The sequence below is a fragment of the Leptopilina boulardi genome, unplaced genomic scaffold (genome assembly GCF_019393585.1).
Source record: "Leptopilina boulardi isolate dan_hultmark-lab unplaced genomic scaffold, ZJU_Lbou_2.1 LbouV2_112, whole genome shotgun sequence".
NCBI classification, from domain to species: Eukaryota; Metazoa; Arthropoda; class Insecta; order Hymenoptera; family Figitidae; genus Leptopilina; species Leptopilina boulardi.
In genome coordinates this window covers 669,788-686,934 of record NW_026137655.1, presented here as the reverse complement: position 1 = coordinate 686,934, position 17,147 = coordinate 669,788, and the positions used below count along the sequence as shown (strand labels likewise).

The 17,147-nt window shown below is 27.3% G+C and overlaps 2 protein-coding genes across 6 annotated transcripts in view; one reads left to right on the top strand and one right to left on the bottom strand.

Moving 5' to 3' along the window:
• LOC127281831 (uncharacterized) overlaps positions 1 to 17,147 on the top strand; it is an 87,482-nt gene that overhangs the window by 6,502 nt on the left and 63,833 nt on the right. The window lies entirely within an intron of this gene.
• LOC127281807 (trichohyalin-like) overlaps positions 2,620 to 17,147 on the bottom strand; it is a 44,751-nt gene continuing 30,223 nt past the window's right edge. For 4 of the 5 annotated variants that reach the window (XM_051305731.1, XM_051305749.1, XM_051305722.1 and 1 more), the window contains exons 3-6: positions 6,909 to 7,196; positions 4,205 to 6,614; positions 3,511 to 3,706; positions 2,620 to 3,024 (exon numbers count right to left, since the gene is read on the bottom strand). In XM_051305731.1, coding sequence (XP_051161688.1) covers positions 2,773 to 3,024; positions 3,511 to 3,706; positions 4,205 to 6,614; positions 6,909 to 7,191 — 3,141 coding nt within the window. In that variant the 5' untranslated portion in view covers positions 7,192 to 7,196 and the 3' untranslated portion in view covers positions 2,620 to 2,772. The remainder of the gene's footprint in view (positions 3,025 to 3,510; positions 3,707 to 4,204; positions 6,615 to 6,908; positions 7,197 to 17,147) is intronic. The other variant, XM_051305758.1, reaches the window with a different exon arrangement.

Below are 17,147 nucleotides of genomic sequence, written 5' to 3'. Positions count from 1 at the left end.
CATTGTAAAATACCGCATATTGTTCCACTTACCACCAGCTGTCGACTCCAGATTATTTTTAGAATTATAGATTTTAAACTATATATATATATATATATACAGAAACCACAAATTTATAGCAAATTGAACTTTTTTAATGCGCTATTTTTTAATTAAATCTCATAAGAAAAAGGAAAAAAAAACACTTTTTAATTATAAACAAGAAATTAAAAACTATATATAGCTATACAATGAAAAAAAATATTTAGTCCTGGCAAACAAAATCTATAATTATGATTTTATCTCACTTTTGTGTATCAATTCCCAGTGGGCAAAAAACAATGTTCCGATAACGTTTTACGAACATTTCATGTCAGACAAAATATGTTCTAAAATATTATTTGAACATCCATGTTCTTAAAATGTCCTTTTTTGTTGCGTCCACCATATTGTTTTGTAAAACAAAAACAAAATATTGTTCTTAATACAATAACCAAAAATACTCAAAACTGAACGATAAAACTAAATTTTTTTTTTCTCAATAAATTACAATACTATAGAGAATAATGCATTATTCAATATTTATAATATGAATGAAAATTTTATATTCAACATCTGACGAAACGGGTGAAATCAATTTTTTACGGTACAATTCATATATGCTCTATTGTTTTTTCTTTTTTTTTTAAATTCCACTTTTTGAATTAGGTCATATGCGTTCGTGTATGGATCACTGATCACTAGATATCCATAAATTTTAACTTGTGACTCGTTATCTCATCATTTTAAGTCATGTTTTTTCAATTATCTGGATAGACGCAGCTGCGCCTTCAATTGTATATTAAAATCCACATCATCGTCGACATCATCACGCATATTTTTTCCTTAAAAACATGATCTCATAAATTTAATCATATTTAATGTTTTCCATACATGAATCATTATTAATTACTCAATAGATATTAATTTAATAAAAATTTTATTTTATTATTATTTTCTTTTACTTATTTAATTTTATATATATATAAAAAAAAATAATACCCCATTTTCTGTGAAAAAATTACGACTAATTGAAATATATTTCTATAGTTAATTTACTTACCAATTAGTTACTTACCTATATTTGCATTGTAAAATAAAAATATATCTCAAAGTATGAATATGTGCCATTAGGCAAAATAATGCTAGTAAAAAGGAATTTTGAATATATGTTTCAAAAAAAAGGAGAACCATTTGAAACTTTAAATTTGCGATATTTATGGATACAATTGCACGTCGATTGACGAAGAAATTTTCTCACTCGAGATATTCTATCTATGGCATCGTTAAAGCCTCGCGCAATTGCTTCACTAAAAACAGACAAGTATGCGCCGCGCAATTGGATTCTATTCAGCAAAATGCCAATTAAATTTTTTTTAAAATAAATTTCAAGCAAAATTTGTAATAAAAAAATAAAATAATTTTATTTTTTAATACCGTATGATGAAATTATTTAGCTCATTGCGGGTAAACCAATTTATTTACCCCGTTTTTTTTACGATATTTAAATATTTTTTTCTGGTACTAAAATTTTTGTTTTTGAAAGAAAAAAAAAAATTCTAAAATTATTTAAACCTTATATATATATATTTTTTTTATTCAATGAAGCATATTCTTTCTTATTTCTTCAGAGGCTGGAAATTACTATTAGCAGTTTCAAGGCAATTAAAAAGTAATTGAGCTGATTCGACGCCTTATTAGCTTCCTTTTTATAGTAGCACGTTTTCAAGTTCCCGGGACTTTTAAGGGTACATTGATTTTGCCTTCTTTTTTTTTTTTTACAAGCATGAAGCACTTGGGTCGCCTTCCTTCGCGTTTGAAAGTGTTTTTTTTCATCACCTTTGATCATAAAGGATGTGAATTTAAAGCCAGAGACACTCTCACTTGCTGTGCTTTCGAATATATACTCTCTTGCAATGAAAATCTTTTCAATGTTCAGCAAACTACTTTTATTACAATATTCTAAAGATTGCATTCATAAATATTTATTACATTTATTTATATATATATATATATTACAGTTTCTTTTTTAATATATCTTTACCTAGTATATCACAAAAAAAAAGTAAAATCTTTACGTATTTTATAGACAATCGGCACAATTAAGAACTTTTTTTTCATAATTTATACAATTCTGATTTTACATACTGAAAAAATATATAAATTGATTCATAATAAAGTGTATTATTTTCGATTTTGTTTTGACAATGTTGTAAAAATCTTTATGAATAAAAATAATAATTTTAGTTTAGAAAAAAATATATGTTTTAAAAATAAATTTGCTGATTATTTAATAAATATAATCATTAAATATCTATTAATAGAAATCGATATTCTATTTACATTCGTTGTGAGTTCGTATATATTCAAAATTGACATAAATATTTTTGTTCGATGATGGAACACAAAGTATGACAAAGCAATTAATCAATCAAAATTATAAAAAAAAACAAACAATTAATTCGTTAATAATTTAATAAAGTTAACTGATTCAGCAATTAATAAAATAAACTGATCGAATTGATCAAATAAAATTATATATAATTAAATATAAATTTTTTTTTCGATTTGAAAAAAACAGACGCAAATTTTTTTTTGCGTGTCTTTCGAAAAAAAAATTTATATTTAAGGAAAGAATCGCATAAATTATAATATGAATTTAAAGACAAAAAATAATGCACAATTTGATTAATGAGCGTTTTGAGTATATAAATTTTAGATTAATAAAATTGATTAATTAAATTGATTATCAATTTATTGATTAGTATTGTAGAATTTCGCTACTTCCTTCCTAGCTGCTTCGATAATAGTTGGATTACAATGATTATGGTCCCAATTAATTCCAGGACATCCCAAACTCTCGAAGCAACTAGCCGCACGTCCACTTCTTGGACAACAATGAATCACTGCCCAAATACAAGGTCCTGGTCCTTTCACTGGTGGTTTTCGTGTAGCTGGCGCTGGAAATCGTGCAGCTTGAATTCCTCTCTGATTTGGATTAATTCCCTGTAATCGAATTTTTTATTGCAATATTTTATTTATATTAAATATTAATTATACACTGAGAATAAATATAACCAAGGGTATAAAAATTATTTATTCAAATGCTATAAAATTTGTAAAATATTTTATATATTCTATAGCATATATGCTTTTGAATCAATAATTTTTATACCTTTTAGCAGAAATGCTAGGCATATTTTTCTTATATAATAATAATTATATAATAATTATTACAATATTTATAAAAAGGAAAAATATCTTTGATTGGAAAATCAATCCGAATTAGGAAAAATTTTACAATAAAAAAAAAATTGCTATTTTTGAAAAACTGACAGAAAATTAAAAAGGATTATAATTATTAGTGTTCTTGACAATTAGCGTTAATAATAGTACTCAATGGTTGGATTTAACATGTCCTATCAGTCATTCCAATCAAATAGTGCCAAGAGGTTTCGAGATATTCGATTCGGTATACGCTACTGCTCTCACCGGAAAATCGATTTCGCTACCAAAGCCACCTCTCGAGAACAGCACTGGAGAAGAGGAGTTGGTGCTGCCGGATCCTCCCGGACGAATTATTATCGTCGCACTCACAGGTAGAGAATTCAGTCCCTCCTCTTCCTGTCGTCTACGATACTCGTCCAAACTTCTCACAGTGTCTTGTCTTCTTTTTAATTCCTGATACCTTTTTTTTTTAAAAAAAAAAAAAAAAGAAACAGAAAGAAAGCAACAAGTTCATTGATCAGAAAATACAAAGTCACTGTGTTTTTTTTTTTTTACCGGACACGATCCATTATCATGTCATTCAACTGTACAATGTATTTCCTGATTGTTTTAATACTATTTTTAAAATGAAAAAAAAAAATTATAATTTCAATTTCTAGATATTATAATAAAGAAATTTTTAATTTTCTTTTAGATTAAGTTTCAGAAATTTGTTTGTCATTCCAAAACTTTGTTTTCCCCTCCAATCAATCTTTATCCGTATCTGAATTTCCCTCTAATAATCCGAATTTCCGTTTCTCAATCAAGGATTGAAGCAATTTGAAATTCAGTTTCGGATAATTATTCGAACTAGAATAATGAGATTCAAAATTGATTGATACCTATTGAATATAGATATGAATTCATTTCGGTAAAAAAAAAAAATTCCAAATTAAAATTGATAAATAAAGAATTTTACCTGTCATCTTCATGTTCTCGAATTTTATTCTGTCTCTCCATATCATTTCTTCTTCTCTCCTGATTTAATCTCTGACGATCTCTTTCGAATTCATGATTTACTCTCTGTGGTTGATATCCTTTATTGTTCAAATCCGGAGGTGGTTGATAACCCTTGTTGTTTAAATCCGGAGGAGAAGGCGGTGGAGGTTGATAACCTTTGTTATTTAAATCCATAGGAGGTGGAGGTTGATATCCTTTGTTGTTTAAATCCGGAAGAGGAGGCGGAGGTTGATAACCTTTGTTATTTAAATCCGGAGGAGGTGGTTGATAACCTTTGTTATTTAAATCTGGAGGAGGTGGTTGATAACCTTTGTTATTAAAATCCGGAGGTGGATATTGATAACCCTTCTCATTGGAATTGGGATATTGATAAGGTCTAATCCAAGGTGGTCGTCGTTCAGCCTGCGATCTTCTATTCGCCTCGTGCATCCACTCTTGTCTCATTCTCTCACCTTGACTTCTCATTTTTTCATGCCACAATCTTTCCTCCTCGTATCTTTGCGATTTTCTTCTTCTATCCTCCTCCTCCAATCTTCTCTCCTCAAGTTCAATTCTTCTTCTATCGGCCCTTCTTCTTTCTTCTTCTTTTCTCTCACGTTCCCTTCTGTCATCCATTTCATTCCTCTGACCCACATCATTGGGAGGCGATGGACCATAATTTCTTCTATTATCCAAATTTCTGATTCCCGTTGCATTAAACGGTCGTGTCGATTCTTTGGGCCTTTTTTGCTCCATCCAAACTGGTTGATGATATCTGTCATCATGTCTACTTCGCGGATCGTCTAATGGTTGATTGCCAATAACAATGGGTGTATTTGTTGATATGTAATTCCGTAATTTTTTATCATTCTCCTGCCTAGTAGGATTTCTTCGTCTTTGTTCCTCGTGTCTTCTTCTTTCCTCCTGTCTTCTATGGCTATTTCTCTCAGAATTTGTCTGTTGTCTTCTATCTTCCTGAGGTCTTCTCATTTCCTGGGGTCTTCTTCTCTCATCCTCCTCTCTTCTTCTCTCCTCCAGCATCCTTCGATGTTCCTCCATTCTTCTATTTTCATCAGATCTTCTTCTATCGTCTGTGTGTTCTCTTCTTCGATTATCATTTTCTCCCTTTTCATAATTATTTGGCCAATTTCGTCTATGGGAACTATTCCTTCGAAATTCCTCCTCCATTCTTCGTTTTTCATCATGCCGTCTTCTTTTGTCTTCGTCAATTCGATTATGATGATGATCCCTTCTTCTTTCTTCCTGTCTATATCTCATATAATCAGCTCTTCGTCTTGCGTCCTCTCTTCTTCTTTCCTCATCTCTTTTTCTCTGCTCCTCTCTCCTTCTTTCTTCATCTCTTCTTCTATCCACATCGTCAGGCATAATTCCCTCATCCTCACCATAGCCCCACATATCTTCATTGATATCTCGTTTTCTTCTCAAAGGAGCAAATTGAGATATTGACAATAGTTTACGATCCTTGATATCTTTATTCTGTATCATTATATCCCAATCGGGATCGAGAAAAGCTAAAGCCAAATCTCCACGAACTGGTAATTTTTCTTTTTTATCATATTCTTCATATAAATGTACTGGTATATCACCTCTGTGCGGAGGTGGATTTTGTAGTTCTTGCTCCAACTTTTTCAACTTTATGAGCTCATCTCTCTCCTCATAAAATACACCTTGAGGATCTTCATCTTCATCTGATTCATAGACGAGCTGTACATTGACTATATTTTCCGGATAAAGAGAAGACTTTTCTTTATCGTGACTCGAATCTTTGTTATTTCGTAATGAAAATCTCTTGTCTCGAAGACTTGCCTCCACACCTTCGCATCCAACTTGCAACTCTGGCACTCCACCCATTCCAAATGATTCATTTTCCGAATGATCCTCTAACTTATTCGTTAAACGAACTTCCGGTGACAAAATTTCAGTTCTTGTTTTTAAATTTTTCAAAAACGGTATCAACAACTGATTTTCATTCATTTTTTTCTTTTCATTTTTTTTTGTATCATTCTTTTTTGTCTTTTGATCATTTTCAAGTTTATTCGAAGAAGTTTCATCTTTTTTATTACCATTCTTGGATAGATTACCATCAAATAATGAGCCCTCCTCGAAAAGATCTAATTTATAGACCTCAATGGACCCGGGTCCTTGATCTTGAAATGAATCATAATCGGAATATTCCTCCTCCTCCTCTAAGATTGATTTCTTTTGTTGACTATCAATCATTTTCTGACGATGTGATTCTTTTTTATTGAATTTTTTCTCCTGTATTTTCGCGACATTTTTAGATTGAATTTCATCTTGGATGCCATCTTTAAAGGAAAGATTCAAGTCAACTTGTTCTGGACCAATCCCGTAAGACCTATCCTGAGATCCTGAAAGAGTTTACATAATTGAACGACACTCCCAGTCGTTTCACATCTTAGCTTAGAAAATACAAGGGATACAGAAAAGTAAGTGCATCGAACCCAACGAGTCTGAAATCTTTATATAAGATCTTAAAACTTTCTCGTTATCATTCTTTTTTTTTAAAACAAGAAAAGAGATAATGAAGTTTGCTTGTTTTTGAAATAATTATCCTTCTTTTTTTCAGTGAGAAAATAAAATTCTGTTTTGGAAAAAAAAAGTTTGGACTATTATAAAAAATTGTTTTTTTTTTTTTATAGTACCGTAACGGAGAAATGTCCCTCGAGGTAGTTTTAAATTTGACATCTCAATCGATGGATGAAGGTTGGATGTTTGATTGTGTTTTGAAGTAAGAAGATCCTTTGGATCATGCAACTTTGAGTTTGCATGGTCCTGAGTTTCTTGGGTAACTTCATGATGCTTGGGGGATAGTTGGGGGGAGTATTGATCGAGGGAGGGATGGGAGGGGTAAAGGGTGGCAGAAAATACCCCAACTGCGCCTGCTAACCAGACTGTGGCCAGAGCCACTGTCACCCCTGGCTGCATTCCTCCTGCAATCAAACGGATGTTTGCCATTATTTTTTTTAAACGGAACACAACCTCTCTCACACCAACAAGCGCCTGAAAATGTTTTCCCTTCTCTGTCAATTTTCCACTTCGGCAAAAAAAAAAAATAAATAAACGTTCAAAATAAATTAAAAAATAAACATTTTATTTAAAATAAAATATGATAAAAATTATATAAAACCAAAGGACAAAAGTGTCCTTCTGCTAAGTGAACACAAATTATTATTAATTAACTATGGAAATTGGCGTCAACTTCCATTCATGAAAATTGTTATTCATCGATAACTTAATTTAATTGGCTCGTACGGTTGCCATAGTAACAATTACCATACTAACCGCTTCCATGACAACTGTTACCATAGCAACCGTTACCATAGCAACTGTTACCATGGCAACCGTATCCATGACAACCGTTTCCAAAATAAAATAATAAATAATAAAATAAGACCAAATAAATAATTTCGTTCATTTAAACATTCAGAAGTTCAGGCACATAACTGTTTAGAAAAATGATTTCATTGGAAAAGAAGATTTTTTTTCTAGAAAAAAAGGATTAGAAAAACTTAAAAAATATTTTTTAGAAAATGTAACCACCTACCAAAATTTGCAATATATTTTTTACATAATGAGAAATAAATTCATTTTCTCTTTTAAATAGCACTCGAGGTAGACAAGCCTAAGTTTACAAATTTGTTCATGAAATAAAATGAAAAATTATTTTAAAAAAAAGAAATAATGAGGCCTCTGAGGTTTAACAAATTTTTTACGAGTCAGGAATTTTAGTATATAAGCTTTAAAATAGGATCAAAGAGAGTAAGAGAAAGATCTCCTTAAAAACTAGAATTCATCCTAGTGAAAATAATTGTAAATTTCTTTATTTTTTTGAAACGATTCGAGAGAATTTTTTATATATTATTTATATATATATATATATATGAATAACGTCAGGTTGACATTCTAAAAGTGGGGAAAAAGCTTGAATGTTAATTTATGGCAATTCCTCACGATCTGGAGCAGGAAAAAGAAGCTTAACCTTTTCTTCCTTGCATTCCACTTTTCTCAGTTGTTATACTGCTCAAATGTATTATATAACTTAAAAAATAAAATTCAATTCTTTTAAAATGTATATTTTTTAATAATCGAAATAAAATAAAAATAAAGATTATTCTATATAATTGAAATAAAAAAATTTTAAATAAAGATAAGTTCTAATGCAAAATTTTACAATTAAATGAAATGTATTACAATTTGTGTGTGTGTGAAAAATAAATAATAAATATGTGATGAAAAATAAATGAATTTGAAAAAAATATTTTTCAAATGATAAATAAAATTATTTTTCTTCTTTAAAAGTTGATATAGTAAGAAATAGTGTTTTATCAACTCAAAACAATTATTTATAGCGGGAATTCATATAACTTAAAGAGTGAGCGTGAAAATTGATTAGCATTGAAGTGAGAGCAATCACTAATTATCGACGTAAAACAAATGGACCTCAACAATGCCCTCTTTTCAATTAACACGATCGTACAATTATTTTATATCAGTAAACCAATTATTCTTTTTCCCTTATTTTAATATGATTATCCAATAAAAATAATTAGTGAAAATTTTCAACAATTTTATTAGATATATAATTAATTTTTAGATGAATTTTCAATTTTTGAATTAAAATTTGTTAGAATTACTTTTTTAAAGAATTTTGTAATTAACAAAATTTTTCAATAATTTTTATTTGGTAGAATTCTTAAAACGACGAATTTTTATTTGACCGAAATTGCAAATGGCCGAACAAACAATCGATTTAGGCGCGATTTTTAAAATACACCAATCATGATTTTTTTTGACAACTATTTTGATTGGTGTATTTTAAAAATCGCGCCTAAATCGATTTGCAATTTCGGACAAATAAAAATTCATCATTTTAATGTTTATTCATTCTGAACAATAAAAATTCGATTCTGATGCGTTAATTTAAAATTTGTTTAAAAAGAAATTCTGTCAAATGTTATTTCGAAAAATAAAAATTCGTCTAAAAAATAATTATATTTAATAAAATTCTTTAAAATGAAAATTTGAACTAATGAATTTTAAGGAATAATCATTTTAATAACCAAAACTTTTTATTTTTCATGAAATTATAAAAAATAAATTTAATTCACTTTTTTTTAAATAAGACAAGAGGGATATACATTTAAGTTTTTAAAACTTTGATTAGGTAAAAGAGTCTAATGTGAATTTTAGAGCAAGCATAAGTACTCTTTCTCTCTCTCTGAGTAGAGGAGGAAACTGTAGGAAAACCTAAACATGTCTGGGGAAAAAGAAAACAATGAAAATATATATACGCAAAAAGCTAGTAAAAACAACTGGAACTTAAAACTCAAAAAGGAAAGAAGTCGTGAGTAAACAAACCTTTAATGAAACTAACCTTCGGGCGAAAAAAATATATGGAAGAAAAAGGTTCGAGACAAATAAATTGTTTTTAAACAAATTACTCCTAGTCAAAGTATATATCTTTGAGTAAACCTAACTTGGAAAATATATATAGTGTAGTTTCCTTCACTCCATTTTCTCTCTTTTATATAATATTATCTTACACAAAACTTTGTATATCAGGAAAAGTTTTATAATTTTCCTTTGCAATTGCATGTATATATATATATGTATAAAAATATCTCTTTCAAAAAAATTATGAAAATCATAAAATGAAACTTTTATAATTTGTATTTTTTTTCGAAATATAAAGAGAAAAAAAAACCGATATATGAAATTATTTAACTTATTGTAATCTTTATTAAAGCATTTTTATAATTGAAAAATTTTTTTTTACGAAAACTTTTAATCACAATTAGTCGGCCTCTTTAAATAGAATCGTGAAATATATTTTATATAAGGAATATTTCAATTTAAATATACATTGAATATAGAATTTCGAACTTTTGCTTCCTTCAAGAACCTGAAATAGTCAATTTCCATTTTAATAAAATACACGTTTCTCCATTAAAGTTGAAATGGGTTTTAAAGTTTAGTCCAAGCGCACCAGAATTTAATGCCGCGTGTGTGTGTGTTGATATTGTTCCAACCTAAAATCAACGTAAAATCGCTCTTTGATTAGAGAAACCCCCACTCGCATGGTCTGCGTATAACAACTTGTTTTCAAACAAATCAATTTTGCATATATTACTTTTCTACGTTGAGGCCACGTAGTTTGTAAAGAGAAACAACCCTGTAAAATCTCACCACGGAAACAGAAACCTCGAACCAGAGAGAGAGAGAGAGAAAGAGAGAGAGAATGAGAGAGTTGATTCCCTTGCGTGCCATGTTGGCCTGATGCCCACAAAACATTCCAGATAAACAATATAAACAATGTACATACATAATTTTATGAATAAAAGAAATTGTTTCCATTAAAATTTTTGATAATTTATATGATAAAGTAACATCAATTATTTAAATTTTCTTAAATCTCATTTATATTTGCAAAAAAAAAGAAGAAAATTAATCAGGTGCATAAATAAGTTTTAAAATTAATTTTTTACAATTTTAATTTAACAAAAAAAAACTCGATTTTACTTTTAGCTGAATTTTTATTATTTAACATTCCATTGAACCGAATTTCTATATTACTGCAAAAAAGTATTCGCATGGAACAGCGATAAGTTTTTCTGGAATAGCGATATATTTCTCTAGAATAGTGAAAACTTTCGCTGTTTTAGTGAAATATATCGCTGTTCTAGATAATTTAAATTTGGTTTAAAAAATTAAAATTTTTATCCACACCCAAAAAGATATATGTAATTTTTATTTATTCGAGCGACAAAATAAAAATATATTTAAATCAAATAAAAAATTTGTCTCAAATTCGAAAAATGAAAATTCGTCTAAAAAAAATTCTGTGCAATTAAAATTCTAACTATAATAATTTTTATGAAATATTTATGTGCCCCCTCCAATTTTATTTTAAAATTCAATGACCGTATTATAAAAAAAAATAAATTTTTGCTGCTAATTTTCACGTCAAATTTTGACGGTCATATAAAATTATACAAAAAGTTTTGTAATTATTTTTCATTAAAAATATATTAAAAAGCATATTACAATATATGCGAGAAATGCGCACTTGGCGTTTCAATTTATTATTTCTTGCGACTTGTGTATATATATATATATATATATATATATATATATATATATATTGTATAATAGATCAAATATTTACAACACGCGATACTGTATTCAGGTAACATTTATTTTAGGAAAAGGTATTATATAGCGCGCTCGTTAAAATTTATAGAGTCAAGTGTGTACGCAATTATTATTATTATTTTCCTTCTTTTTATGTATATATGTATCTATCTCTCACTAAAAATGGTATTTTATAATTGCTTATCTTAATTAAGGTGTCACGTTCATTTTGTCATGAGTGGAAAAACTCGTTGTACCCTTTTCTTTTATCCATCAAAATATTCTTTAGCAAAAAAAAAAATGGGATTGTATCGTGAATTTTTTACATCTACTTTTTTTCTGATTATACGCAAAATTTAGGGGGGGGGGAATTTATTACTGCATTATTAATGAGGTAATACGAATTAATTAACAATCATTAATACGAATTAATTATAAGTCAGTGCAACCAAAATTTTGTTAACAAAAATATTTTATTGGTATTGTTTGAGTCAACCAAAAAAATTTGGTTAAGTGTTTTTTTTTGTTGGCATAACAAAAATGTTTGGTTAGCTCAACCAAATTTTTTTTGTTAGGTTAACAAAAATGTTTGGGTGATCAGTTTTTTTTTGTAAAATTAAAAATTTTATTCTACCTTATTTTTTTTTATTTTATCTTTTTTTTGTTTATTCTATTATTTATTTATTATCAATTTAACGTTTAATTTATATATTTACGAGACAATTCTCGAGTTGATTATTGTTTTTTAAACATTAAATTATTTTGTATTAATAAAACAGTAGTATAATGATGTTTTATATGATATTTTATGTTGATATTATATTCGACTAATTGATTTTATTAGTTTTACTAAAAAGCGTGACGCATAACGCTTTGGTATGACCTTTTTATAATAGAAAAAAAGTCCTTAGCAACCGCTGCTAGGTGAAAAAAATGTTCGTAGCAACCGTTGCTAGGCAAAAAAAGTCCTTAGCAACCGTTTTTAGGCAAAAAATGTCCTTAGCAACCATTGCTAAGCAAGAATAGTCCTTAGCAACCGTTGTTAGGCAAAAAATATCCTTAGCAACTGTTGCTAAGTGAAAAAAATGATCGTAGCAACCGTTGCTAGCCAAAAATGTCCTTAGTAACTGTTGCTAAGTGAAAAAAATGTTCGTATCAACCGTATCTGTAAGGAAATTTGAGAGCGAATTAAATTATTTGGTTGTCGTAACTAAATTTTGGTTGGAATTTAAAAATGTTCAACCAAATAATTTTTTTGGCCTAACAAAATATTTGATTGAGATAACTCTACGACTTTGTTTCAGCCAACCAAAATTGCCTAACCAAACACTTTTGTTGCAAACAAAAAATCTTTTTTATGGGATATTCATAAGCCCCAACTTGGAATATAATTGTGATTTTTAAAAAATCAATAATTATTTTTTAAACGATAACATCTTTATATATATATGAAATAATGAGTTTTATGAGGTATATGAGAAAATAATATATATATATATCTTTTCATTAAATCGATGAAACATAAGAACAAGAGAATGCACTTTCCTTATACTTATATATTTCGGTCAAGATAAGGAATTATTACAAGCTTCAATGCCCGAAGCAATGTATTTATCCGCACTGATGAAGCAAGATAGGTGAAATTTCCATCGTGGCTAATTGCAAGGTTAATTATAAATTAAGGTATTAACTACTATTAGTATATCGAGAGAGCGAGAGAGAAGTGTCGGGCGTTGAGTCTCTGTTGCTTGACGTTATCGTATTAATTGTGGTCGAATGGACAAAATAATTAGACGATGGAAGTTTCGTTAACTAAAATAAGTCTATTTCAAATTATAATCGAAAAACATTGATCGCAATAATGATGGCAATTTTTCTTATATATATAGAACACTTTTATAAACCGCAACGAAGCATTAAAACTAATCGTTATTCATTAAAAGGTCTCGAATCTTTGTGGTCTAGAAGCAAAAAATGCATTAGGCGCCACACAAAAGATTCAATTCTTATTATTATTATTATATGAAATGTGTGTGAAAAAAAGGAAACGTTTTCCATTGACTTTTTCTTCTATTATTAAATTGTGAAGTGCACAATGTCTTATGGAGGGCGCAAAAAAAAAGGGTGGAAAAGTGCTAATAAAAAAAAAAAAAAAGACAAATGAGAAACATTTGATAAGAGAAGAGAGAACTTTTCTCTGATGGTGTCGTAAATCAATGAAAAAGTAAAGTCGATGACAAGTTCGAAGAGAGAGCTTTTAAGAGTTTCTAGTTTTTTAATTAATCGAAGTGTATTAGAAAATCATACTTTAACATTTTCTTTCGATAAAGAACTATTTTTTACAAAAAATACAATATTTTTTGTACAATTTTTACATCTTCGTTTTATAGTAATTTAGAATTTTTTTTTTATTTTCTTTTTATAAAATCATTTAAATTTTTTTTTGAGGAAATGGTACACGTTAACATAATCCAAAAATTGAGACATTTTTTTTTTAAACAAATTAATGCAAAGAAAATTATGATTATAATTAATTGCAACCAATTTTAGAGGATCTGGTTAATTTTGAGCAGAAAATCAATGTTGATTCAAAATCTATTTTTAAATAATTCTTTTTATAATAATTTTATTTATAGTAAATAATTTTGTTATAACTTATTTTTAATAATATTAAAATTGTAGAGTAGGTTTCACTGAATAACATAAGCTCTTGTTTACTGAAATTAGATAAAAATTGTGATTTTTGTCTGAGCTGAAAAAAAAAAAAAAAAAAAAATTATACATATTTAAAAAAATATTTTTAATCAACATCGTTTTTCTGTAAAATTAACAAGGTCTTCTAAAATTGATTGCAATTAATTTTAATCATATTTTTTTGCGTTAAATTGTTAAAAAAAACAATTTCTCAGTTTTTAGGTTTTGTTAACGTGTACCATTCCTCCTTAAAGCAAAATTTTGCATCAATTTTGTGATGTCTTTATTATTGAAGTAACATCAATTATTTATACATGCATATATATATATATATATATATATATATATATCTGGAAAAGTTTACATGATAACTTAAAATATTCAATTATCTGTTAATAGTGGAAATATTAATGTTAAAGTTCCTCTATCACCCGGGGGTATAGTTTGCTCGAGAATAATTACTATTTAACTGATGTTGAAAGACTACCAACTACTACGATCATCATTAAAATTTCACGATTAAAATTTTTCCGCAGCAAAAGTTTCAAACTGAAATAATTTTAATACTCGCACAATTACAACCCTACGGAAGGTTAGTTAGAAAAAAAGAGCATTTTTTTTTTGCAGCATAAAAGATTCTCTTTCATATATCAAATGAGAAAGTATATTTTATTAAATCACTTTACATTTTTTTTTTAATGATAAAATTAAAGAAGTACACTATAAATAATTATTACTTTTAATTGAAATTCTTTTCAAAAATTCTTTTCAAAAAATAAATTTATTAATATCGAGAGTTACAACAAAAATTTTATTATTCCCTGATTTCCAGTCATTTCAATTTTTTTGCTTGATCTAAATAAAAATATTTCAAGAGTGTTTTCGCAATTATAAAAAATTAAGACAATAATTTTTAGAAATGATTTGAAAATTTCAAAAATAATAATTTTAGTATTATTTTTTGTTTTTTAGAAATTTGATATTTTTACACTTTCATAAGATTCCCATATTTCCCTGACCCGTGGCAACCCTGAATATTATTATTATTATTATTATTATTTATTAAATAAATAAACATGCTTTTCGTTCTAATATCAAAAGTGATAGATTCCCTCAATATATATATTAATAATAATTTTATAAAATCAAATTATATGCTAAAGGAGAAGCTTAAAAAAAATTGAGCAGAATTTCGTAATTTCAAACTGGATACTCTGAGAGAGAGAGAGAGAGGAGGCGAATTTGTCGAAATATTTCACATTCTTCCGCTGCTTAAGTTTCAAACAAGAGGAAAGGGCGTTGTTGAAGAATATATATATATATATATATATATATATATATATATATAGGCAGTTTGAGGGAAGACAAGACGAAAATATAAAAAGATGAGAGTAGAATGTACAGAAAGGAAAAAGGGGATCCATCTCTGAAGCATATTGGACAATTCGCACGAACAGAATTCGTATTCAACCAATAAGGAAATAAAAAACCTCAGTGATGAAAAAAAAATTTGAAAAAAAAACTTTCAAAAAATACTTATTTCTTTTGTTAATTTTAAATACATTTTTTTATAATAAAAATATCTTACTATACATCCAGAAAAAAAATTTCTTTCATTCATAAAGAAATCAATTTCTTTGACAAATTTTACTTTAATACAAAGAAAATTTATTTGTTTTAAATAAATTATCTTTGATTCAAAAAAAAAATAAAATTATCTCCTTTTCAAAGAAATTTTTGCTTTCAAACTTTTTGTTTCAAAGAAAATTTTATTTTGAGGGAAAGAAAACAAGTCAAAGAAATTGGTTTCTTTAAATCAAAGAAATCTTTTCTCTCGGTGTAATATTATATTTATTTTTATTTATTTATTTATTATATCTTAAAATAATACTTTAGGTGTTGCATGAGTGGGTTTGAATTAAAATAAAAAATATCTTTTTTTTGTACACAGAAAATTGCAACATGAAACAAAATTAGAATAATTATACCTTTTATACTAATTCGGCTTAATTGCAATTTCCAAAGACTCGCTCTTTGCAATATATATAGTAAAATAAAAGGCGATAAAGAATGATTACGAGGATTCCTTTTTTCTAAAAAAAAAAAAAGAAGGAAAAAAAGAAAGATTTCCATTATTGAACTTTATCTCTCAGGTTTTTTTTTTTATATTCCAGAATAAAAAGTCATGTATATATATAAAAGATATACAATATACATCTACGGAGCGACAACAAACAGTGGCACATCAAGTCATTCATATAAGGACGACATTGATGTGTGTGATGGGTTTGCATATTTTTCAGTGACTATTCATATGAAACAGAAGCATTGTATGAACAGCTTTTATATAGAAAAATGTTTCTTCTGCAAGAATGACGTCCAATTTTTACAATCTAAATGGCATTGGATATTAAAAAAAAGATATTCTGGCTAAAAAATCCAGTTTAAAAATAAATATACAAAATTTTAAATACACGTATCAAGCTATAATTTTAATGAATTTTTTTTGTTCTTCCAAAATTGTAAATAATTTTTTTATGAAACAGAAATCAGAAAATATATTTAAATAGAATTTTTATATATTTTTAAATAATAAATCAATTTTTTTTCATAGTTAGGAAATTTTAGTATTTAATAAAAAATAATACATAAAATTAAATTAATGTGAAATAGAAATTTCATTCTTCATTTGAGCGATGAATGAAGAAACAAATATAAAAGAGATACAACTTTATACTACTATGAACTAATTAATTATTGATAATTGCTTTTCACCGCAACGCAGTCAGCAGACTATGGATATTCTATATACACTCTGAAATTGAACTAAGTGCCTTGTAGTTATACATTTCAGTATCTAATGCATAATTGAAAATTTACATAATTTTATTACCCTAATATATATATATATAGCCGTAATAATCGGAGTTTATACTTTGTGATAAAATTTAGATTTTTTTTTTATTTTACAATATTTTTTTCTTTTCCGTTAAAATATAACTAATGTATTTTTTTTTTATATTCAAAATATATGGTAAATTGTATTTGGTTTTTTA